Here is a 25,353-nt window from a genome sequence, read left to right as displayed (position 1 = left end):
GTCTTTAGGAAGGGGACTACATATTACTTTGTTTTTATGCAGTACCTGTTTATTCTACCATAAATCTAATAGTTAAAAAGGGTTGCTTGGCTGCATAGACACTTCTCTGCAAATAAAATTATCTGGTTTTCAGTTTAAACTGCCAGCCCCTAAATAAACTCAGAATGTCCAGTTAAATAATACAACAAGATATTAGTGAAGCAGACTGTCTCCTTACAGAAATATAAGCATCAGCTTAACAACACCGTGAGAATATTTTGCTTAATATTTTTCATACCGTGGTATGACCATATAACCTGACTTGCTATGTGACACATTCCTAGGTATGGTATTATACAGTATCCTCAGCTTGGACAATATATAAGAAATTATTTCATTGCAGGTATCTTTGAGACTGATTTCACGATTCATATGCAGAGAGGAATACAAAAAACTTCAACAGAAGACTTTAAGGAGCTGGCCCTTAGTATTATTGCTTTATATCTGAGAATGCTCTGATAATGCACACATTTTTTAAGTGCAGCCTAACATAAGCCAACTTCTAAATTCAGCTTCTGGCGACAGCTTCTTTTACATTTCCTTTTGCATGAGCAGACACAGCACCAAATTCAATCTACTGTGTCAAATATATGCATTGTGCAAATATATGACTGTTTGATAAATGGAATTGAATCTGGTTTTCTTTTTTGGGTACTTCTAACAACTGAGAAATGTGCATAGTTTATTTTTTGGCTCATATGTTGCAAGGCAAATTTCTTCTTTCTACAGTGCAATGTGCACTGTGAAGTTCCATGAGATGTCTGAACTAGATTCACCGTAAGTACTTATCCAGAATATGCAATTAAAATGTAATTCATTTCTAAATATCATCAATATTCTGTCATTGCATAAGGGGAATGGACTAGATGACCCATGAAGTCTATTCCTACCCTCATATCTATTATGATTACCTTATATTAGTAAAATTGCTTTTTAAGGTCACTTATAGGTGGTGGTTTCCTTTACACAAATATTTGGTACATTTGGCCATTCATGTGTATTTTTTCATGCTCTGTTTAGAATGGATTCAGTAAAGGTAGAACATCAAATGAAGCAAAATCCTGCTATTTTGTTGTAAATAATTCATAAAACAATGTTATGACCCTTATTCCCCATGAGACATCCACATAATGAGCCACCCAAATGAAGCAGCGAAAACATCCACTTCTCTTGCCATGGGTGTGCCCCTGACAGACTCCTCAGGGTCAGAAACCCATCAATCTCTTTTCACACATGAGCTAATCAATTCAAAGAGGGAAGTGCCAATGAGCTATTAGATCAATATGGTGAAGTATGGAGATTGATCTTATCCCAGAGTGACTACATTAACAGACTCGTCAGTGTGACCTCTGCCCTGTGGCACACATTATACAGGATTGCAAGTCTGATATCTGAATGAAGACCTCAGGTCATTGCTTTTAATAATCTGCTTTGCTGAAAGAATTAAAAGTAAATCTGTAACGGGATGACTGATGAAAATATGAAGTGCATTCTTCTTCTCTAGTCTAGGAATGCTCGCAGAAATCACACCAGCTTTTCACAGCAACCAGTAACATCGACTGTTCCACACAGAAACCTGTTCAGCTGTACCTGGGGACCGGTATTTGAGGTAACATGTATAATGCAACCAATGCAATTTTGTTCTCCTGCCACAAAAATGAATAAAAATAACTGAATGCCAAATGATAACAAGTACTAGCTTTGTCCAAATCGATTAAAGTCTTGGGTGAATTACTCCAATCAGTTCATGCGAACTGCCAGATCAAGAGCTATACTGGTGTTCTGGTGATCTGAATTATTTAGCTGGTGTAAGTGGGATTGCAGCAGCTGCCGCTGCTGTGCAAGTTGCTCACAATGCTGACGTGTACTGAGCACACCACCCTCCAAGTAAAATGTTCCCAAGACTTGCATCAGCTCAAGGTCCAACCCTAGGAGTCTTAGTCTGTTTTCATTTAGGCCAAAGGCCAGCAACTCTGGGGGAAATTGATCTCATTAGAGGAGACTGGCTTCACAATATTTAGGAGCAATATGTGCATACATCCATAAACAGTTTCCTGTCCCTTAATCAACCTACTCTAGTGAGTGTCACAAACTTTACAGGAAATCTGTCCATCAAGTGGCCACAAGTAATACTATGCACAACTATTTCAGATGTCTCATTTTAAAGACTAGGTGTTTTTATGTATAGTCACAGAGATGCTGAAGAAACGTACAGTGTGTTGTCTAAGAGCATAACATTAATATTGTTAATATTTTTAAAACACTGAATAATCTCATTGCAATGAAATATTTATGTATACAACACATTTTAATACTGTGTTTTTATTATACCAAACACTTTTATTGTTCATTATATAATTGAGTCAATGAATTAGAAGAAGGTTACTAAAAAAGGATTAATGTTTTTTTAATGAAAGTAAATGATATAACTTCTGTTAGTCACTAAGGATAATGGCAGATCTATCAGGTTTATACAGATAAGAGCTTTGTGAGTTTATCTGAAAGCCCACATAATGGCTCTCATTTAGCTGTAACCTAGAAAAACAGACTTAACCATCTTATTCAGGGTTTTTTTTTCATTGTTTATGTATATGAACTCTCTTCCGCTCTGTGATCAAATCACCTGTCTAATCATGAAAACATGAATCTCTTTAGCAGATACATCTATTTGCAGTTGTAAAACACATTTGAAAACAATGCTCTTTCAAAGTCTAAATGGAGCTAGCCGTACAATACCACTGGGAAATGTTTCTGAGCTCTTAGGTGAATAGATAGGGGCACTGGTGAGAACTTTGTACGTTAATAGTGGGAATGTGAACATTTTAATGCTCACACAGTTTTAATCCTTAATTAGCACACCAGCCTAAATTATAAATACTTCCCAGGTAGAGCCTCCTATGCTTAAAAATATCCCAATAGAAAATCATTATATTAGTATAACAGCGATTGAACTTTTAATAATGCAGAAAATATTATATAGAAAATTAGACCAGCAGCTGCAAACTTGGCTCTGAATCCTTCACAGGTATTGTGTTCTTTGCAATGTAGATCTAATTTTTTTTATTATTTTGCAATAGATATAAAAACAGATAAAGGAATTTTATATTAACACATGATACATGTATTGTGGAGGAGGGACTTTATAATGACACCTTTAGAAACGTATTTGCACTTTTCAATGGGAGGCGTGTTATTAAGCTTCTTATAAAGAGAAGGATTCTAACATTTCTTGTATCTTTAAGCAGAAACTGAGTAAGTATGTATAATACATACATGTGTATGGTATACCGGATGCTGTAGTGTTGCTCAAGGACCTGTGTGAATTTTGTGAGACCACAAAATTCATAGTGGTGAACCACCATTAAATAAATCACACCATCAAAATGGGCATAGTTTTTTTCTACCTCTATGATGTGGTTTTTACATCATGTTCTTTCCAAACAAACTAAACCAGCTATTCTATAATAGAAGTGGTTTAGGTTTAAAAGGGTTTTAGAATTTTGATATTATATTTGTATCTTTCCACTTATAAAGCAAGGAACTTAAAACACACCCAATAGTACAGGCTTCAGAAGGACTTTGATTCAGGAAAGCACTTTACAAATTCCTTGAAGCATTTCTCCTGATCTCACTGATGGGAAGCAGACGCTTATATATTTTCACTAAAATGAAGGCGATTCTTCTGAACAGGGGCAAGGGAAAGTAAACTTATAGCATATATAGAACTACAATACCTTTTCCATAAATAACAACATCTTTTTTAAATTCAGTGTTTCACACTCAACAAGTGCTAGAAGTAAATGCTGCCTCCCAATGGAAATGTGAAGTTTCTTTCCTGATAAAATAAACCATAAAATTTCTAGTCCCATCGTTTTATCAGATGTTTAGTTTTTAACTTACTTCTAGTAATAATTGAACAATTTTAATTCTGGATTTCACTATCAAATATCTTGGTTTATGGACTTCATATCATGGGCTCAAAATGCAGTTTCTGGAGTAAGGGGGATATTTTTTCCTTTAACAACAACCACTTGAAAACTGGTTAGGAGCATGAGAAAGCAAAAACAGATTAGTGGCAGAGTTCAAATGAGGTCATGAAATTAATGATAAATACAATTGACCTTATAAATCTACAATTTACCACATAGCTCCACAACTCATATCTGTGCTATCACTGTCACACATGCTATCAATGCACATGCTAGCTGCATCTGTCTGGTCACAGAATCTATGGCTGCATTAGGGATATCTGCTAGGGGCATTTAGTTAGGTGGCTTTTAGGTATCCAAGTACAAATAAGTGGTACACAGTATTTATAATCAATGAATCATGTCACTAGGTTGTGTGTAACACAGGAATGGCTGCGGGGAAAGAAACAAACTTCTTTCCAATTTCCACTGTAAGCAAGTGCTTACAGGCAGAGAATGTTCATGAAAACTTTCAGAACAGAAAGGTAATCTTCTGGGAAAGTTACAATAGATTGAAAATACATGTCTAGAATCGAAAAGCTTCCTCAGCCTTGACAGGATAAATAATAAATGCTTTCTAGGTAACTACTGCAGCTCTTTTGATAAGATATATATTAATAAATTAAATACGTCTGTAGATTGACAAGTGTTTTGTGGGCTTATACTGGAAGGCCAATAGCTAATTATGAGAGCCTGACTTGACTAATCAATTATTCAGATGAACATTAGGTGCCTATTATGTGTAGAAACATGGGAATTATATTTCCCCTAAGTAACTTTTTAAAATAACAAACCCAAAACATGCAAATTTGAACTAGAAAGAAATGGTACTATTATGCACTTATTGCACATGCAGAACTCCCACTGAATTATTCAGGAAACACTGTATCAGGAGCCTCGGTCTTCTGACTCTGAGCGACACAGCAATAGCAGCACATGCCATGTGGTATTTGTTATGCATGTAATATTGATTTAGCTCACTCTTGCCGGTCATGTTTCAAATTCACTTCATGTTTAGGTGGGGAAAGGACAAATATCCCTAGATTGATATTTGCAATATATTTTTACGCCTGTTGAACACAAGATTATCTGATAAATTAATACGAACATGGCTTTTGAGTGCAGGAAAAAGAAGCCTTTGAAAAGGAGCACAAGTGAGGTAATGAAGAGGTAATTAACTATGGTTTGAAAAGGTTTATATTTGCTTCATTCCCCAACTTCTGTATGTCAGGATTGGAAGAGTGCTAGTATTACAGAATGGCTTCACTGATATTTCGTTTAATTTGCAAGGTACAAAACATAGTAAGGTAATGCGTAATCGTCCTTCCCATTTAGGAGAGACCAGACTCTTAAACAGAATACACTAACAGGGAAACCAGAAATAGATGTGACCAGACACCTGCTGACAAACAATAACAAATCCCACTGACACTGCAGTGACCCCCAGTTAGTCAAGATTTAATTAAGGAGTATAATTAAGTCAGTGGAACAGAACACTAATGAGTGGTGTTTTTTTATATGGGTAATTGCACATAAGAATACAAAGTAAGCTAGGCCCCTAAATATATCATTAAAATGAACTGTATAGCATGACAATCAGATAAGTTCTCTTTTTCTTTCTCTGCAATAATGCAGGTTGAAGCAACACAGCTTGTCAAGCATCTGTGCCCATGCTAACAGATGCTGTTGGCCCAATCCTGCACGTGTCTAAGCATGTAGGTAATATGACCTTGGTGGCACAATGCTCACCAGCAAAGCTAGACGTGCATGGGTGTGCTGGGCTCTGTCTGTCATTCTGTTTGCACTTGTTTGTACCATACAGGGGTCACTGCGGCTCGTTTTCTAACGAATGACATTCTGTTGCTATTCTCTTACAAGTAATACATCCTCTAGGTTTCATTTATCAAGTGTGTTGATTACAAGGAAGACATATTTTACAAATTGTTTCTATGATTATCTGCACATCGAGCACAATATAACTTTACTATCAGCCAAGACAGATTTCATACAGTATGGGAATTTTATGCCTGAGCCAGTTTTCTGGAATTTATTTTGTGAATCTTTAAGCAGTTGGTTGAAATAACTGAAATGTTTTTGTCAACATGCTATTTGCTTGTTTCAAACAGAAAAGTATTTTTAAGTAGATTTACCAGACCAACATGTTAAACTGGGGTCAAAAATATGATCATGAGTAATGGTGACAATAGTAGGCAAAAACCAACTTTCCTGTGGTCTCGAAGATTTAGAAGAATGCCTGTGTAGTTTTGGGCCAGCCCTCTGCCAGGATTACTCTATCTGCTCTCAGCTGGTAGCCTGCAGTTCATGACAGCCTTTTATCTGTTATCAAAGCAACAAGTGGAAAAGCAGATCCTCCTGCCTGCTAATACTCTGTTCAGTTCTCTCTGTAGAATTTCTGCTTCTAAATCTTTCCTTTTAGCAAGTCCTCAGATTTCCTTCCTACTGCTGCAGGAGACACTAAATATGTCTCTCAGGGCTTTAGCTCACTTGTCTAACAAACTCTGCAGGACACTAAAGGGAGAGTGAATAATTGCATTACAACAGGACATTTTCTACAGGAACTGACTGAAATGCAGGATAAGCCTGATCCTTCTCACACTAGAGTGCTGAGAGTTTAGCAATTGAGTTCAGTGACAGTAATGCCAGGTCCTAATTACTCAAATAACAAAGTATTGATATAACAGTTCAATTAAAAGTTCAGAGCGAGACATGAGTTAGGCTTAAATTGAATTCACTAAGCTACTAATCTATTTAATAACTACAAATTTTACTGTAACAAAAGCAAACCAAACAAACTACATTGAAACTTATGATATACATATTGTGCTTAATTTGCTTTTTTAGTTGCGCAGGAAAAAAAAACAGGTAAAATTGGGAGTTACTTAAGTATAATTAATGTGAATTCTTTCAGGAAAAATCTATCCCCTGAAACTGAAGTTATTTGTTGTTAAAACGAATCTAAATGAATATGCTTTATATAGTAAAAATATACATCCCACTTTCTTTAAATCATACTGTCATAGAGTAATAGATCTTAGAAAAGCAATGCTGTAACAGTTACTACAAGTATATTTTTAAAATCAGGATAACAATTTAACAAGCTGTTAAGTAGGCTACATTAAACCACAATATATGTTAAGGGGTTTAATTGTTTTTTAAACAGACCTTCCCGTGATTTAGGACAGTTATACAATGGCAGAAGATGCTGTGGGAATGCCAGTGTGGCAGTGAATCCAGCACTTGCTCCCTCTCTGGAACAAGGCCTTTGCCACCCGCCTCCTCTGTGGATGCCTTGATGCCTCCTCCAGCTGGGCACAGCAAATGGAGCAGGGGCCATATCCTGCCAATGCTCTGCCCTGCCCGCAGTGCAATCCTGTTGCACTTGACAGAATCTAACCCTATATATTTGAGCCAGTGAGAGATTTTCTGATACATGCAAAAGTATGATTTGGCTCTAAGTCCTCTGTCACGTTGCTAAGATGTAGGCAGTAGTGTCTCATTTTTATGGGGTGCTTGAGGTAAACTGTTCTAAGTAGGGCCCCAATAAATGTAATCTTTCCAGTTTTTTCCCACGAGCTGGGAAGCCTATCAGAACCAAAATACACTAACAGAAGAGAGGTCGTAAAAATTATGTAAATTATTTCCCCTTTTTTATCTCTCTGTGGGCATGTGCCAGTATAAAATATGGGCTTAGACGGAGTGTCTTCCGCCTGGGCTGCAGACACACGTACACGTGATGGATCCCTGACATCTTCTTCTCCCCCATTTTCATCGCTGCGAGGCTGCCCCTGCCCAGCCGCGTATGAATGAACAGAAGTGCCTTTCATCCCCCACTTGCCTGGCGCTTCAAAAGGAACTACAAAAATAGCAGCAACAAAAATCCAGCCGCCTGCCAAAAGGTCCGCACACGTCCCATTCTCACAGGCATGCGAAAGGTTGGAGAGCTCAGCAAAATTTTTATGTACGGGAGCAGGCCCAAGGAAAACTCACACGCCATAACCAATTGTGGACAGAGGATCATCTATCAGCAGACAAATGCAGGAACTCCAGAATGTCTCTCCTCAAATGAAATAATATATCTTTGAAAGCCAATGCCCGTTTTAGGCCTGAGGCCCATATATCAAGCCTGAGAGGCTTGTGGATACGCTCCAGGGCCATTAACCTTCCACCTGTTTCCCCTTGTCCTTCAGGATGAGACCCTGCCCTTGATTTTACTCCCTTCCCCTGTTCATCTTCCGACAGAGTGTAAATGTAAAGCAGAGGGCCTGCGAAATAATTCAAAGGCAATGGACCAGGGACATGGTTACAAATCTCTGCCACTGGCACTGTGACTTATGCAGGCAGTTTGTCACACATGAGCCAGGTGACCTCTGTGACATAACAGAGAAAAATATCGCCCGAGATCAAAAGATGAGATTCAGAGCACTCTAACTAACTCTGGTGTACACAGCCATGCTACACAGCGGCCAAGTGTTTCCTCTCTTTCAAATACTGCTTGCTCCGCTTGCTAACGGGTGGGCCCTGCTCCTGATAATTTCAGTAACCTCTTTTTCTGTTGTCTCTTTGGAAATCTTTCCTGTAACCTGAATGTCAAAATCTGACTTCTCCTGAAGCCTCGATTTTTTGAAAAAGGCATTTAAATTGACAAGAAGAGACAACGTCATTCAGCAGATAAAAACATAGAAAAAGCAGTATCACTGAAAATGATAGAATAATCACTTTTGCAAATGTGTCTGTTTTGATCCACTAATTTTCAAAATACTAAGTAATACTAAAACTTTGAGAACATGCTGTCTCTGGTATTGCAATGAGAAGTCTTCGAAGTCTAAAACATTTACTTGGATTCAACTGTCATGACGGTTAAAATGAGAGTTGGTATTAAAAGCGATGCAATGCAGCCAGATAACACACATCTGTACTGATTCATATTTTACAAAGAAATATACTACAGGACCAGAATAACAGTTGTTTGAAACAAAGTCTAATCAGATAGATTTTTTTTCTTTGAATCTTAAATGCATTTTTCAAGCTGTGCGCTACATAGGAAGTTTCCCAGCTGTTTTGTACATTCAGGACATCTCTGCTGGGTGCAGACAAAAGAACAAGGCCTAATGCAGTGCTTTTCGTTCACTCCCCATAACCTAACAGTATGTCTGGTATGGACATTTCATTTTGTCTATTTCATAAATTAAGGAAAACCCCACAACTGTCACAGTATCCTTGGCATGATGATGAAATGAGAAATACAACTGTAGCTAGATCAGCCTAAATCCCATTCTAATCCTAAATCACTTTGGCACTTGCTAACACCTAGTTGATGAAAAAATCAGTTTAACCCAAGAGTGTATATAAAAATACACAAATACAGACACACATACACAAGCATGCTAAACATTATCCCATTACCTATTTCATTCTGTCTTATCACATGCTGACTTTGAAAATTTTGTGGAGTTCAAGCTCTTATGCAAAATCATCTGAAAAGGTAATATTTCACTATGGAAATATATCTAAATTCACAAAATCTAAAAGCATAAAAGAAGTTGAACTTAACACTAAATTATGCAGTGGTTATAAAGAAATGAACAACTGAAAATCATTTTGTGTTTTCCACTGACTAAAACCTGACGTAGAGCAGGTTTTAGCCAGTGGGATTAAATGACTTGCAGATGACTGCAACAGTAAACACAGTAAATGCAAAATTACTATTACAGAATGATTACTGTGAAGTGTTACTACATGCATTTGTAAATATAAGACAGTTGTTTGATTTTACAGTGCTAAAATCTTTTGCTCTTGTTCAGGCCATGTGATTACAATCACATTTTCCTCCTTATAATATCTGTAAAGAAAGCCTGCCAGAGTTAGAGCAGTCATCAACTACATGCGAGTTTTGTCACTGGTTTCAGTGAACTCCAATTCAAATCCCAGATGTCATCATTTGTGAAAACACCTAGAGTGTTGCTTTTTCATGTAAAATATAGGTGATATATCCAATTGTTCTCACAGTCAGATCCTTAGCTCTCTTTGACACCTTTATCTGTAACACTAATTTGTATTTAAGTCTGATTTCATTTAGATTTTTTTTTTAATATATTCAATGTATCCCTGAAAAAAAATAATATTTAATTTAAAGAGTACCTATCTCACTCCATTGGCTTTTATAGTGAGTATGATCTAGTGCATTTGCTTTTGTAATATTCATGAAATTTGGAAATCAAGGCTAGGCATCATGCTACTCTAATAGAGGATTTTGCTAATTTGAGTGTTTGATCAGTTCTGAATGCTCAAATGGCCTATTAGAATACCTAATGCATAAAGAAACTACTTAAAATGTTATTATATGTACAATAATACTATTATATGAATATAATAAATCATAATCTTTATAAATGCACACTCAAATACACATGAAATTATTTGTACCATTTACTTCTCACGATGCAATTTTTGTATTAATACCTACTGAGCATCAAAGATTTTTTAAGATTAAGGGTTACAGCACCCTGATTCTAAAGAACAGAATTTGACTCTTGTTGATTTTCACATAGTGTCTTGTCTTGAGGAAAAAGCCTTAAATTAGTTGGTTGATATATTATACAGACACTACAAGTCCAGTTAATTGTATTTTTTAGAGCTTACACCTCCCTGATTCAGTCATTTAAAACAAAAGATAACAAGGAGTATTTAACATTTAAAAATAAGAATAGCAATTTGGGGCATGAATAATTCCTTACATTCTTTTCCAGCTACAGACAATTTCTGTTGGGAAAAGTGCCATGTAGTATCGACAGTGACAACAAATTGTATTGTCCAGTGAACATCTGTTTCCGACTCCCACACTGATATTGCAGGTTGGGTACTTCAGATTTAGTCTTCACAGGCTGCCCGACCACAGAGGAACTGGAAATTACTGGTACATTCTACTTTTATTATTGGAACACAGGAAAACTTTATCATCATTCTGGGAAGGTCTGTGTCTTTTGAAATTTTGGAAAGAGGGTTATGTTAGCACGGAAAGCCACATGCACATGCCTTAGTTCTTATGAAGGAGAAAAGCAGTTCCTGTTCATTTTGTCTGGCAGTACATGCAGGTATGCAAGTCTAAATGGAATCGTATTGCTGTTATTTCTGTTTCAATATGCAAGGTTTGATGACAAGTGTGTGTGGCGGGGTGGGCAGGGGAAGTTTTTTTTAATAAAACCAGCAGCACTTCTTAAAAGGACCAGATTCTCCCAGTCTTGCTGCTCAGTAATGTATTCTGTCCCTATACAAATTAAGTCTGAAAAGAGTTTCTGTAGGGCAGAGTAGGCTGAGGTTTAGTATAGGTTGCAGGATGTAGCCCTAGAATCAATCTCAAAGAAAGAAACGATCTTTTCTAACTCATATTTATTGCACCCAGTTACTATGATAGAAAAACATTGAGAAAGGCTGTGTTAACTAACTAAAATTATTACTGTTAAAAATCTCAAAGACAATACTAAGCAATCTTTTAAAAACTGAGGGGAGTTAGAATGATCAATGTCAGTTTTCTAACCATTTGTTATACAGCCAGGAGGAAAACGTAAAGTAATGCTTTGGCAGGGACAGAGAAGAAATTAAGATACATACTTGATAGGCACCATGTGCCAGTTTGATAAAGCTCCAACTCCTGAAGTGTAAAAACACCAGTCATTGCTGGGATAACGACTGAAAACTATCCTCTCTAGCAGAGAAAGAGAGAGAAAAGCTCCACTGAAACTCCTACTAACACTAATTAGAGTTGCCAACATGCAGCAAAATCAAAGGCAAAACATGTGGAGCTCCCACTGAAGTCAAACAGAGAAGGGAATGCCTTAAAGGAGAGGCATGCAAATTAAAAATAAATGCTGTTCAATGTTACCAAATAAGCTAGTCATGTAAACACTGACATTGAGGCCTAGCCCTTCCTACTGGGAACACTCCCCTTGAAAGTTCATTCAGAGTTGGGAGAGAACACGTCCTTCACCACACTTGCAGACTGAAAACCTATCTTGTGAGTGACAGGTCCAAAGCAAAGTAATTGCCATGTGTTTATTTCTGCTTAAAGTTGTTAACATTATTATTGCTGTTAATACGTTTGTGGTTTACTCACTGTATTTATAAGCAAGAACCATTGTTTTCCCAGTTCTGCATCAGAAAGACAGTTTTTTGATGTTACCCCTTATAGCAATTTTAGATTTTTCAAACTGAAAAGTCTGGGTAAAATCCTAGCAATATGGCCAATACTCAAAATACTTTTAGGAGATTCTAGCTCTCATCCCCAAATGCAGAAAATTGTCTGATGTTGCTTTTCATGTATGTAATATGTGCTACCCAAAACAATACTCCAATAGTATTTGTTTGTGAGTGGCTTGCTTTCTATCTCACTCTCTTCTCTCCATGTGTAGATAGAAGGAAGACCAGTGGTTGTGGTTACAAAAGAAGCTGAAACTATGAGCTACACATTAGTCTTGACTTCCACTTGCACACCAGGTGTTTTGTACCACCACCTAATTTAGTTTCATGCCTCCAGCAGACTTTCTACTACATTCCCACCATCTCCCACAGTTCCTTCTAACCTCAGAGTCCTTATGCCCTACTACTGCACAGACAAATGGAAGTAGAACCGGAGACTTTGAGCAATTGTCGCCTTTTATTGTCCCTACACGGTTTTGCTGTTTTCTGAAGGAAAAATAATAGTTTAGATTAACAATCTTTGTGGTTTTATTGTGATTTTTACTGAGCTCCAGGAGTAGCAAGATGCTGGCCTGTCCAGCTCACTCACTCCAAACCTGTTTCTCAAAGATTTCCACCTTTCCCAAAAGGGTGCACAAGGAGTTTAAGGGGCTGTCACTGAAACACACTGACTGCTATTGAACATTTTTGTGGGATAGGTCAGTGGAGTCACAAGTAACTGTAGTTACTGCCTCCTATGTAGTGGCTGTGGCCCTAACACAATTCCAAACAAAGAGAAAGGAAAAGAAGAGAAAATAAATAATAACAACAACAAAAAAAGCATTTAGAAATAACACATAGCAAATTAAACTTAAACACTTGACACAGGCAGCTTTACAGAAGAGAACAGGAAACTGGCAGATGCTGTTAGTGAAACTGGGAATACAGTAATTCAGGATCTTAACTTGCACTTCTTATTTGGACAAAATTCTCATTGGCTTTAGTAAAGTTCTCTTCTGATAAGCAGTACAAGACTGGGCCTATAAACACAACCTGACTTACACTGAAAATTACTATATGCAAGACTGACTTGTTCAGCTATTTAGGAGAGTAAGTAGTTGTAGGTATACTTTATTTCATTGTACAGGAAATTCTGGCCATAGCATAGAGATGAGGATGGCTCACAGATTTCTCTAAGTCTTTTCTGTGCCTACCTTAAAGAAAGATGAAGTAGATTAAGGGTGACTAGATAGCCCTGTCCCTACCTTCCCTGAAGTGCTGGATCAGCTCTCAGACTAATCATCTGGTGCGCAAGGGCTGCAGCAAGCTGCTTCTGGAGTGGTGAGGGATTATGAGTCAGCACCACCAAATGTGTTTGCTCATTACTCAGGACAAATTGCAAGATTCCAGTAAGTATTCCCCAATAAATACCAAAAGGTATCCAGATAAAACAGACGGTGCTGACTGTAACAGCAGAATAAAGACACAATTCTTCATCACATCCAGTGTCACACTTTAGCCAGGGTGATGTTTCCTGTATTCAGCAAACATGCCAGTAAAAGAATTTCCTTGGCATACAGACAACATGGAAATGTCCTTTTAAAAAATCAGTTAATACCAACAGAACTCATGAGCTAGCTGGAACCATTTCCTATGCTATGGAAAGAACACGCAAATAAGGTTAACCAAGATATTTCACCCTCACAGCCTCCCCCCTCCCCATCTATTTCTGGATGTCTTCTTTTGTTCACCCTTTGCTAATTATAGAGGCCTTGCTTAGGTGATATTTATAGTCTTAAAAGAGTTGCCTGGCTTTTAGAACACTTTATTCATGTATATTTCCTGTGTTCATTGTTGCCTTAACTATTTTTTTTAATTAAATTTACTTGATCCAAGATTTTATTTAGCAACAAATATCAAAGTAACTTTTCTTTCAACAAATGCAAGAGCGGTATTTAGATGGAAAAAGGATTTTTCTATTTCTGAATTTCTGAAAACAGATTTATTTATTTTCCCTCTGCAAGTGATAGCTATGACAGATGATGCCAGAATTAGACAAAATGAGATTTCTTTTTTTTCACCACAATTGATTATTTGATATCTTATTTTATTAATTTACTGTATCTTTTTTTTTTTTTTTTGTCTTTAATAATTGCTTTTAATGACTGGGGTGTTTCCAAGACACAGTGTTAAGTATTTGTTTGCCCATTCTGCCCTTATGTTTACCTAACCACCTATAACTGAACTTCTACAGTTACTGAACCGGAAAAAAAGACATTGAGGATGTCCACCTGAAATTATAGCTTCACTTTCCTACTGGCAACGTATTTTATCTCTCTCTTAGTTTTTCTTAATTCCTTCTTATCTGACCTTTTATTTCTTCTGGAGTTGATCTACAACTGTGCCCGTAGTGATGCCAATAGCAGCAACTTTCAGTCCCTATTTCAAAACAACAAACAAAGAGCATTTTGGGGGAAAATTTTGTGGATCTCTTTAGACTCTACTGAAAGCTGTTGGATGTGAAGAAATGCTGAAGCAAAGCATGAGACCGACTGGTGGTTCACCTGTCAGCAGGAATGTTTTATTCTTCCCTGGTAGCTGCCATCCACTCAGACATGCACAGGCTGAAGTAAGGGTGCTGCATGCCTGCAGAGGACAAACCCAGGCAACTCCAGCCCATTCAGTACGCTGGTGCCCTGATGCCTGTGTGTCTCTATTTTACACGCAGCAGTGTTGCCTCGTGGGACCAGTGAAGGGCAGAGCAGCCGTGGCAGCCTACTCCTAATGATGGCACAACCCCAATGCACACCTCACCCTGCCCTACAGAGGGTTTGAGTACCATGCGGGTGCAGAAACACGGGTCACAGAGTGGCTGCTAAGGGGACAGAGTCCAGCATTGTGCAGCACCTCAGTCTGCCTCCCCTACCCATTTTACACAGGAGTAAAAAAGAGTCAGTTTCAGGTCGGAGAGATGCAACATGTGAGAGAGGCAGAGCTGTGGCTCTTGAGTTAGCTGTTGTTTTAGGGTTTGCTCACAGTTATTTGCTGGTGTCCAACACAGAGCCCAGCTTCTCTTCCTGACCCAGCAGAGCCCTGAGGACACCTGCAGGCCCTAATGGCCACACCTGGCCCTCACCCATGACGCCATTGAAGCTCCAGCCAAGGTCCCAGCTCTCTGTGCTGCATCACAGGTAAGGCTCCCTCACTGTCTGTGCATGCCTTTGCCTTGTCCTCTCAAATGTCCCTGGGGCTCATGAGGGCGGTAGGGTGGGACAGTGCTGCAGATGTCCCTGAGGCCTGCCCCATGGGGGTGCCAGGCCCATGCCCCTCAGTTGGGCTGAAGCCATGAGGACTTCAGTGCCGGTCAGTTTCTGTGGCATGTGGAGATTCAAATCATGATGTTTCAAATCAGTTTTATAATGTGGTAAGACAGCCTGTTGTGATTTAGCCAACATTAACTCTGAATAAAACATGTTTATTCAGAATTGAAATGGTTGCAAAATTTATAATTAAGAGGTTTCTTATTTATAAATAAGTAAAAATCAAAAAACATGTAAAGGCTGTCGTAAGGATATAGTGGTTACATAGCAGCTTGTTTTTAATTGCTCTTTCCAGACAGGTGTGGAAAAGTGGGAAGGATTAAATACCTGCTGTATATGTCACTTTACTAAAAGATCTGTACTGCAGTCATTTAGTAAAGTACCAGATACTGTACTTTTCCACTGTCTTCACATTTGCTGGGGTTCAAGCCAAATGTTTATCATTTTTTTGGATATTTCTTGAATTGCGCTTAAATTTAAAGTAATTTTTTAAATAATAGTTCATCTTGTACTAAAATACACTTTCTTGAAGTTGTTATTTATTACATCTTGGCTTATAGGGAGTGGGGGAAATAAGCAACTGAATTTTGTTTCCAGCACATGAAAGTTTGTTTTGCTTCCTTTTATAAGTAGCCTTGTAACTTGAGACTATGAAGTAAAAGTGTGCTAGATTTAATGCATGAAAAAAACAAACAAACAAAAACCCAAACCAAATCAAAGAAAAGCCAAAACAGAACAAAAATGAAAACACAAAACTACACCCAATTTTTTTGCTAGCATAAGATGAAATTCTTCCCTGGCAATAGATGGTTGTGCTATTTTAGAAGTCTGAAAATCTGCCTGTTAGTGCATTCTGGCCAGCATCTGGAAGCAGAGGTACTAGATCGATGTTTAAATGGAGTTTGCCATTTGATTTTACTGCCTCTTTTTGAAACTCCATTTTATAATAATTTTAAATTTTGAAATGGAAAAGACTTGAGTCCTCTAGTATGTTCCTGTGCCTATATAGCTATATAGCGCGTCCAGCATGTTCTGAGTGATCTTACAAATTACAGCAGAGTTTGAAATATCTCAGCTTTATGCCTTTTCTCCAATAATGGGTCTGATGACTGAATGTTGTGGAAACCATATTATTGGTACCACTACAGGTGGAACACAATTCCTCACTCTCCAAGATCTTTGTTTTGTTCAGATGTTGTGCATCTGCATGGCTGCCCCATGGTTGGTTGTATTTGTTGCTTCGTCGAGCTCTGAATATTCAGATTTCTTAATCTTTCTTCGTAGATCACACTTTCCTGCTTTTCTTGTACTTTGTCAGCTTTTTTTAGCCCTACTGCTGAGTGGATTATGTTAGCTATTGATTCCACAGTCCTGTATGTAGAAAGATCATCCCTTAATCTCAAGCAGTTTACCTCTACATATAAAAGTATGGAGGAACATCCATTTATATTATAGGACTTCAGCAGTGTCTGATAGGAAGTCTAGCTTCAGTACGGCTAGGATTTCATTCTTACTGTAGGTGATCCTAAAGGCTACAGGTTAACAGAGGAACATCCATAAATCTGAACAGCCTTGTTATAGTGGTAAACTTTCACTGTAATGGTGAACCATCCTGTACAACAGAAATATCATAGAGATACTGTACACAAGTGCTGGGTCTGATAGAATGATACAGGTATCATAGAAAAAACTCTGGATCTGAAGGAAACACATTCTGTTCCTATAGTAAGATTTACTGCTTGATTGTAAGAAATGTCAAATTTGCAGGGGGAAAAAAATGGCATTTTTGTGACAGAAACTTCCAAAAAATTGGGTTCTTTATTAGTGAAGATCTGTCATTCTCCAATAAAACAGTAAGCAAAATCAGGAAATAGATATACAATTTTCCAAGAGACTGGAATTCTTGAATTTTTAATGTGCAATGCTCTCTCCATCACTTAGAAAAAAGAGCAAATCCTTGCAGCAGAAAACAGCAGTTAAAAAATAGTCTGGAAATACAACAGGTAATGTTAACATGGATGAGCATTCACTGTTCAGTTTCTTGGCCAGTGCAGCAGTAATTTTTGGTATTCACTTTGATATCACTTTGGACTAGGCACACCAGGCAAGATCTAAAGAGTACATCTTGCCCTACAGCAATGTGATGCGTTCTTGGTAATGCAACCAAGTAATCTTTCTACTGCCACTGCTGACAATTGTCAAGCTTAAACTGGAAACTTACACTTTAAAGGAAAAAATCAAACTGTTATGATAAACTTCTGTTTTGTGTATCAAATGTCTCCGAATCACAGATGAACATGCAAATGTGGCTTTTCCCCCCACCAAAGCTGCAGTGTCTGCTTCAGGTCATGTGGCAGAAGTGGCTATAGCTATGTAATTCCTCATGTCAATACTGTAGCTGATTATATCTCTGCTTGTCACTAGCATTAGGGTGGGCAGAACAGCTTTTGGAATTGTTACTTATTCAAATTTTCTCTAATAACAACTAATAAAACATTGCTGTTGCACCATGGCTACTCATGGGAACCTAGGTAAACTTGCTACAGTGAACTGGTGAATGCAGATCCATTGAAGTGTAGAAGCGGCAGTCTCCACTACTAACTGTAGCATAATTCTTTGCCTCAGCATGATGCTCAACACTGGGTATGAGATGGAAAAACGACTAAATTCATATTGACTGAACTCAGTCTCCTGCTATCAGAGGAGATCTTGTCATCTGGCAGAGTGAAACTAAAGGATCCAGCTCTGACAGGAATAGGAAAAAAGAATGTCATCTTTCTTACCCCTAGAAATAGTGCCAGAGACTTAGCACCGAACAAACTGTTTAGAAAAGCTGCAAAATGACATGCCCACATGCTAAAATACAGCATTTAGTCACATCCTTTGTTCACAGGAGAACCAGAAGATTGGGAAATTAACTTCTAATAGAGTGCTCCCCTATGAGGTTCAGCTAGGTGACAGATATAATCTTCATTAAGCCCTGGTTTCTCTGCCGAGGCTTCTTTCTATAGCAATGATTTTACTGCTTGAAAATTAAACTAATGATTCTACAGCAAAGAATTATGTGGCTGTGTAAGAGAAATACTTTTCCTTTTCCCCAAAATTTTTAAAATGCTTGAAAAATATTCTTTTTCAGATCCAGATGCGCTTAAACCAGACTAAAAACCAACAGGTACATGTGACAACATATTAAATAATCTGATTGTTGATATTAAGGGAAGTCCTGGACTTCAGTTTCTTGCAGCTTCCCTGACTGAAAGAGCGCTCCAGAAGTTTTATTTCGTTAGCTATGTTAGTTACATTTCTTGTCCTGATAAACCCATACTACAAAGTCCAAAAGCACTTCAAGTTATCAAATTGTCTTTGATGACTTAAGTCTAAATAATATCAACATTTCGTCACCCTGAAGAACTTTTGAGGTGTTCCACCACTGCTTTTTTTTTCCTCAAAGAACCCCCAAGTTTTCCTAGTCTGTGTTGTCAGTTTAATAATTGGATTTCTGTACTGTAATTCTTTATATGCATTTCTTGATACTTAATTACATACAGACTGTAATTTGAAATTAAAGCCTTATTGAGTATTATATTACTGTATCTATCTAAATACATTTTACAGAAAAAGATTAAGAGATTTCAGGAATTCTGTTAATCCTACTGATACTAAGTTTGCATTGCTTTGAGAAATAATTTAAAACTCTGCTATTATAGTTGTCATTATCGGGAATATGTACTACATAACTAAGCCTCTATTAGCTTATTAGCTGCCAAAATATCTGTATTACCAAGTACAGTAGATATTCTATAGATAGGGTCCTTTTGAGATGCCTGGTAGAGCCATTGCTTCTTTGAAGACTGCATTTGCAGCTAATGAAAGCATGGACAAATTTATGCTTATAATAAAAACTCTGCCCCAGAACTGGTACTGTCTGACATCAATGAACGGCCTAAATTTGCAAACACAGTGAATAGTTTTAGGATGAGCTTCTTTAACATGAAATACACAGGCTTTTCCTGCAATAATTCACTGAATGGGTTTGTGCTCACATAGTACTTTGACCTATGACATCCTCACTAAAATAGCCAAGTAAGTCAAGGTAGTACTTTCTGTGAGTCACAAGTCCTTTAGTGCCTTTTCTGTAACTATCAACATTTAGTTAATTTTCTGATCCTCAGCCAGAAAAGTATTCTGAGAACTGTTCTACAGCGCAGATTCTGTTTTCTTCCTGCTCCAAGCAGACTGCTTTCTTTTTTGGGTTCAGGAGCACTTAGCTTTGGAAGTAGTTATTGAATTTTCCCTGATCGGGCTCATAAGGAAACACTAGTCCAGTGAAACTGTCTGCATCCTTGCTTGGGGCCAGGTAACCTTTGAACTCTAGAAACTCCTGCAATATTTTCTTTTTAGCTTTGTACAAAGACCTTTCACCTGACTAAGACAGCTCACTACAAATCTAGCATCCCCAGGGCATTCCTGAGTTTTCTTAGCTGAGGATAAGATGGATATATCTTACTTTTATATTTACTGAGCTTTCAGCAACTCCAGAATAGCAAACAAAGGCCTTCTTTACTATTACTGTTAGTGTCATCGTGAGTCTATTGGGAGATTATCTCTGTATTCTTACTTTATCTATGTATAAAGAATTATACAGAAACATTTCGCATATGAATAAGCAAGTAATACGTGAATTTATGACAATTACTAATTACAAAGTATTCTGACTTCACAAGACAAATAGGTATGTTTGAGATTTTTAGCAGTTGTCAAATTCAAAGTTATTCAAATTCAGTGGGCTGCAATTGACTGCTTTGGATCTTACTCTGATGTTATATTAATCCTGACTAGGTTTCCACATTCATATTTTCATTAATTTCTGATATCCAATAGGAAGATGGGAGGATCTGCTCCTCAGCAAGGATGAGCATTAGACTTAAATTACATGCTTAAATTCATACGCAGGTCAAATTCTGTAAAATGCAGTTCATGCTGTTGGCAGTTATGCTCAGTCAATATTTTTACCTTTTATGTACTTACACATATAACACATTCCAAAAGAGGCACTGACAATTTGTAGAGCAACAAGTGAAAAGACTGTGATAAGCATAAGTTGATAAAAGCTTCATGAAATAAAGTTTCTAACCATGTTTGCTATTACTTGACACCTCTTTGAAAAAAATCGGGTTTTCCGCTAAATGAAAAGAAAAAGAGAAAATGTAAAAACTAGTGGGTTTTTTTTATTAGCTGTAAGGTACATGTGTCCTAAACCACTGATGGACTGGCTGTCATGCCGTCCTCCTTTTCAGTCCCTCCTGAACTCTGCTAATTAGAAATCTCTAGGTGTAGCAGAAAGGAAAATTTTTGCTCTTTTATATGAATTAAAGAGACGTGTAAGACTGGATTTAAAATGAAGTAAAAAGGTACAGCAAAGCATTGCAAAGATGACGTTTAGTAAATCACAGACGAATGTGCAAGGCATCACTTTTCATGACAAAATCAATATGAATTTCATACAAAACACATTTGTAATTCTTTAGTGTTTAATTATTTGAGAATTTAAAATTTTAGTCCCAGAGATCTGCTAATGCACCTGTCTTATCTGAAAGATGTGTCAATAATCAGTTGTTAAGTTTAAACAAGTAGGAATAATAGGAAAAATATCTTCTCAAGCAAATACAGGCTTCTCAGCTGTGTATCAGCAGGGAACAAATTTAGCTGTTCTGAAAATCTAGTTGCATCTTTATCATAATTACTTCTTCCTTTTCTTCTGCATTTAAAATCTGTCATATCCTTAGGTGTTTGGGTTTTTTTCCCTCTGCCACAGGTATTCATGTTCTGTGTAGCAACCTGAAATAGCTGCTTTTGCTACCTTGATTGGAAGGAGCTGAAACCATGGATGAATAGAAGAGAGCTGTGTTCAGGAAAGGTTTGGAAACCCTTTATTTAATTGTGATCCTCTCAGCTGCAAAGAGATGGTGTTACCTAGTGCTGTTAAAAGTGTAGAGTCTGAGCTAAACATGTTTTGAGCACCTTGCATTTTTCATGTTTTGAGCACCTCACTTTTTTCATGCTTTGAGCACCTCACTTTTTGAATTTGAGAAGCTTAAAGTTCTTAACTGTGTAATCTGGTCCCTAAATATTAGACACAGATGGATTTCCAAGTGTCTTATTACTGTTCTGGAATACCATGCAGTTTAGCTGATCTTGTCCAATTAAGCAGAAATAATAATAATCTGGGTACGCCAGAACGTATGAAACTGTATGAACTCTTAAGTTTCTAAGATGTAAAGGGTACAAATACTATGAGATGAAAAGAATGCCTTCCAAAAATATGTGAAAATGAGTTTGCTAGCCAAAGGCTATATGTAGTGGATTTCTAGAATATATATATTTCCAGAAGTCTCTATGTACATGGTAGTGTCTATATATATCCAGAGCCAGGAGGAATTGGTCAGCATTTTCCTTAAGTAAATTTCTGCAGTTTTTTGTGTCCATACTAGTAAACACATGTTGGTTGAAGAACATAATCCAGGCTGAGGTTGGAGGTGAAGACCATCTCTGAAACTATTCCCAGTATAGGATGCTGAATGCTTATAAAATCTGCCATGGAACCATAAATAGTAAATGTTGCTTGAATATCTGTTAATATATTCACTTTAATCAGAGACAGCATTTGAAGGCAGATAATTTCAAAATTCTTACACTTAAGAGTATCTTGGTTTGCAAGTCTCAGTGATTTTTAACATGGTTACTCTTGACTAAAGTACTCACCAGTGTATGGGTAGAAAAATCTGTTTAGAACATAGCTTATTGTAAATTTTAACTTTTAAGTTATTTAAAATGAGTAGCATGACTTATAGCTTGCTATAAAATTGTAAACAACTTAGATAGCAAAGTTATGACATTCTTTTCCTCTCTCCAATCCATTTCCCCCACCCCCGAGTAAGCTTCTCCCTTCTTTGTATTTGTATAGACTGTTTAATCGTTCCTATGGTCATTCTCATGAAAAACTGGAGAGAAATTTGAGTTGTGTGTGCAACACATACTCTTGTAATCAGGGGTTATTTCATGTGTCTGTATCATTATGGTTGTGACAGAAATACTGTTGTGACAAGCATCCTGACTGCAGCTTTTTAATGGGATCTCACTTCTGTGCTCACGATTCATGTAGACTCAATTCTCAGTGAACTTCTACAGTAATTGTATTTGGATACTGTATTATTTTCCCTTAGCTTGACAATAGTCAGCAAGAAATTATGGGTTGTCACAAAACTTTATAGATTTCAGCAGGAAAGAGTCGTGACAACAACATCTGTGTAGGACACAGATTTGGTAACTAGCAATATAATAGGGAAATTCAGATGTGATATGAGCTCATCTTGAGGGGATTTTGAGACAGATATTTTATTAATTCCCAAGCAAATTTCTGTATCAAGAGAGTGGTTAAAAGTGGTAGTTTATCTCTTACTGTCCAATCCCAAATTTCTAGCTTAAAATTTCAAACCTGACCACAACACACAACAAAATTGCCTTAAGAAAAAAATCTGAGAAATGTAAATAGGAGGAATTCTGGCCACCAGAGCCTTGTGCATAGGTGTTTTCTGGGTGCTTCAACAAGATTAAGAACCTAAAGGTCATTGTAGCCAGCCTAAACTAAAGGAATCCCCCATATATCAATGGTGATGAAAACCAAAATGAGTCTTTAAGGTTTCTTCTTCCTCCTTGTTTTCTATTCTGTGTATACCCTGCTTAGTATTCAGCATTCACGGTTAACTAGACACACAAGAATGCACAAAATAGTATCTCATTGAGAAAGTAAATATTTCAAATATGGATTTGTCTAATGAGTATACAGAGATGGACAGAAATGGCTTCCCCCCCCCCCATGGTAAATGAAGTAATGAAATAATTACATAAATTAATGTAGAACGATGGAAGAGGCATGCTTACAGCTCTGAATGCAAACCAGACAGTGAGCAGTACTGACAGGGGAGGAATAAAATTTATGCAAGGCTCTGTGGAGGTTAATAACAGTTGTGATAAATAGTAAAGCACAGAAGAGCTGAACTGAAACTTGAATCTCTCTGCTACAGCTAATTACAGGCTCAGGTGGAAGATAGCTACAAGTTTCTTTTCATAATAGTCTGCCTACTTCAAGCTAAGTAGACTAACAATGAGATGGGGCAGATGGAAGAAAAACCATGCTTTTTTCCTTGAAGTACAACATTGTAACAAATGGTAATCTTTTTCTTGATTGAATTACAATAGAATGTAAGATTGTTACCTACCTTAAGTTCTCTAAAAAAGATGCTACTCCTAGCCCACTCAACAATGGAGAAGAGGGTTTGGTCAGCCATTTTGCACATAAGCCCGAATGTGTTGAGCTTCTCATGTTTGCTTCTGTTTGCTTGCTCTTGCTGAAGATACGCCATGATCTTAGCTTGGACTTGCGGCTCATCTGGCTCACATTTCAGGAGTTCCAATATCAGATGTGGAATACTTGCTGGTGAGCTTGTTTGATAACTATCCATGTATGAGTAGCCCATTATTGACTCTGGTGAGCTAGTGTAAGGGTCAGGGTACTCGGACTTGATAGCACGGCTTGGAAAATGGCCATAGGTTTGGTAACCTTGCAAACTACCATGGGGTGGCATTGTCATACTAATTGGAGAGGTTACAAAGGGACTTCTATCATAGTCTGTAGGAGGCAAGGCAGTATGGTTCAGAGGTAGGCCCTTGGAGGCAGAATGAATGTTCTGGATTGCAGAGGATATTGTCAGGTCAGTCGGCATTGCTTGAATCACCTGAGTCATGGCTTCCAGTTTAAGTCCGTTTGCTCGGATAAGAGCTTTCTTCTGCTGCTTCAGTGCCCTGTCTCTCTTGTACATTGGTCCAAACTTGTTTCGACCGCCACGCATTCGGTCAGCTCGTACAGCTGTCAGGGGGGAGGAGGAAGTAATTCACAATTAAAACTTGGAATCAACATCCTTTAATGGAACATACATTAGGACAGAGCAGAAATGTAAAAAATGTAACTCTTCTTTCTTTTTTTCTTTTTTTAATTTTTTTTTCCCCAAATTCAGAGTTGCGCTTTTATTCCTAAAGAAAAAGGTTTATTTTTACTTAACAAATGCCACTCTTTTTCTGGTAATTTAAATATCACATGCATAAATTACTAACATAAAAGGACTTTTCTTTACATTGATTAGGACACAGGGACAAACACAATGCTTGGCTACAGGAATTTCACACCTGCTATGGGATCATGTGGAGATCTCAATATATATTTAGTTTTATGTCAAGCTACTATGTCATTAAGAAACAAGGGCTGATGTCCAGAATTTGTCTGAGACGTATCCAGTGGACCACATTGTCTCATAATAATCATTCCATTACTGCCTTCCACCGCAGCAAAACATCTGAAATGTAAATTGTGGTATGTTCAGTAGTCACAAAGGGGAACACATTTTTCTTTGCAAAAAGGAAATACTTCCTTTGGATGATTCTGTTCAGGTTGGTATAAAACTTAGAGATTTCTGGAGAGGTGAACAGCTCTATAGAAATGTTTAGCTGCCGTTGGAATGTGCAGAGAAAGCTGTCAGCTTGCTGCTTTCCACACAGAAGATGGAAGTGAAACAGAAACTATTGACACTGTTCCGGCTTGTAATATCTCTGGAATTAGAAATAATTAAAACAAATCCACCTCAACAGCTGCCTTGGGAGTCATACTGGTGGTCTCTGTCACAGAAGTGTCTGTCACCATGGTGTATATGTAATGGACTAGCAAGGAGCTCTCTCCAAGCCCACCTTGCCCAATGGCAATTAGATTGAAAGAGGAACCT

The 25,353-nt window shown here is 37.5% G+C and overlaps 1 protein-coding gene across 1 annotated transcript in view; it reads right to left on the bottom strand.

The window, feature by feature from the left end:
- The window catches only part of NR5A2 (nuclear receptor subfamily 5 group A member 2), a 94,836-nt gene that overhangs the window by 53,321 nt on the left and 16,162 nt on the right, over positions 1–25,353 (bottom strand). Inside the window, exon 5 of the mRNA XM_062613447.1 lies at positions 23,800–24,446. Coding sequence (XP_062469431.1) covers positions 23,800–24,446 — 647 coding nt within the window. The remainder of the gene's footprint in view (positions 1–23,799; positions 24,447–25,353) is intronic.

This window comes from Pezoporus occidentalis, unplaced genomic scaffold, assembly GCF_034315485.1.
Source record: "Pezoporus occidentalis ecotype Australia unplaced genomic scaffold, CSIRO_AGI_Poc_V1 ctg167, whole genome shotgun sequence".
Classification (NCBI taxonomy): domain Eukaryota; kingdom Metazoa; phylum Chordata; class Aves; order Psittaciformes; family Psittacidae; genus Pezoporus; species Pezoporus occidentalis.
The sequence above is the reverse complement of the archived record's forward strand: the minus strand, read 5'-3'. Positions and strand labels throughout refer to the sequence as shown.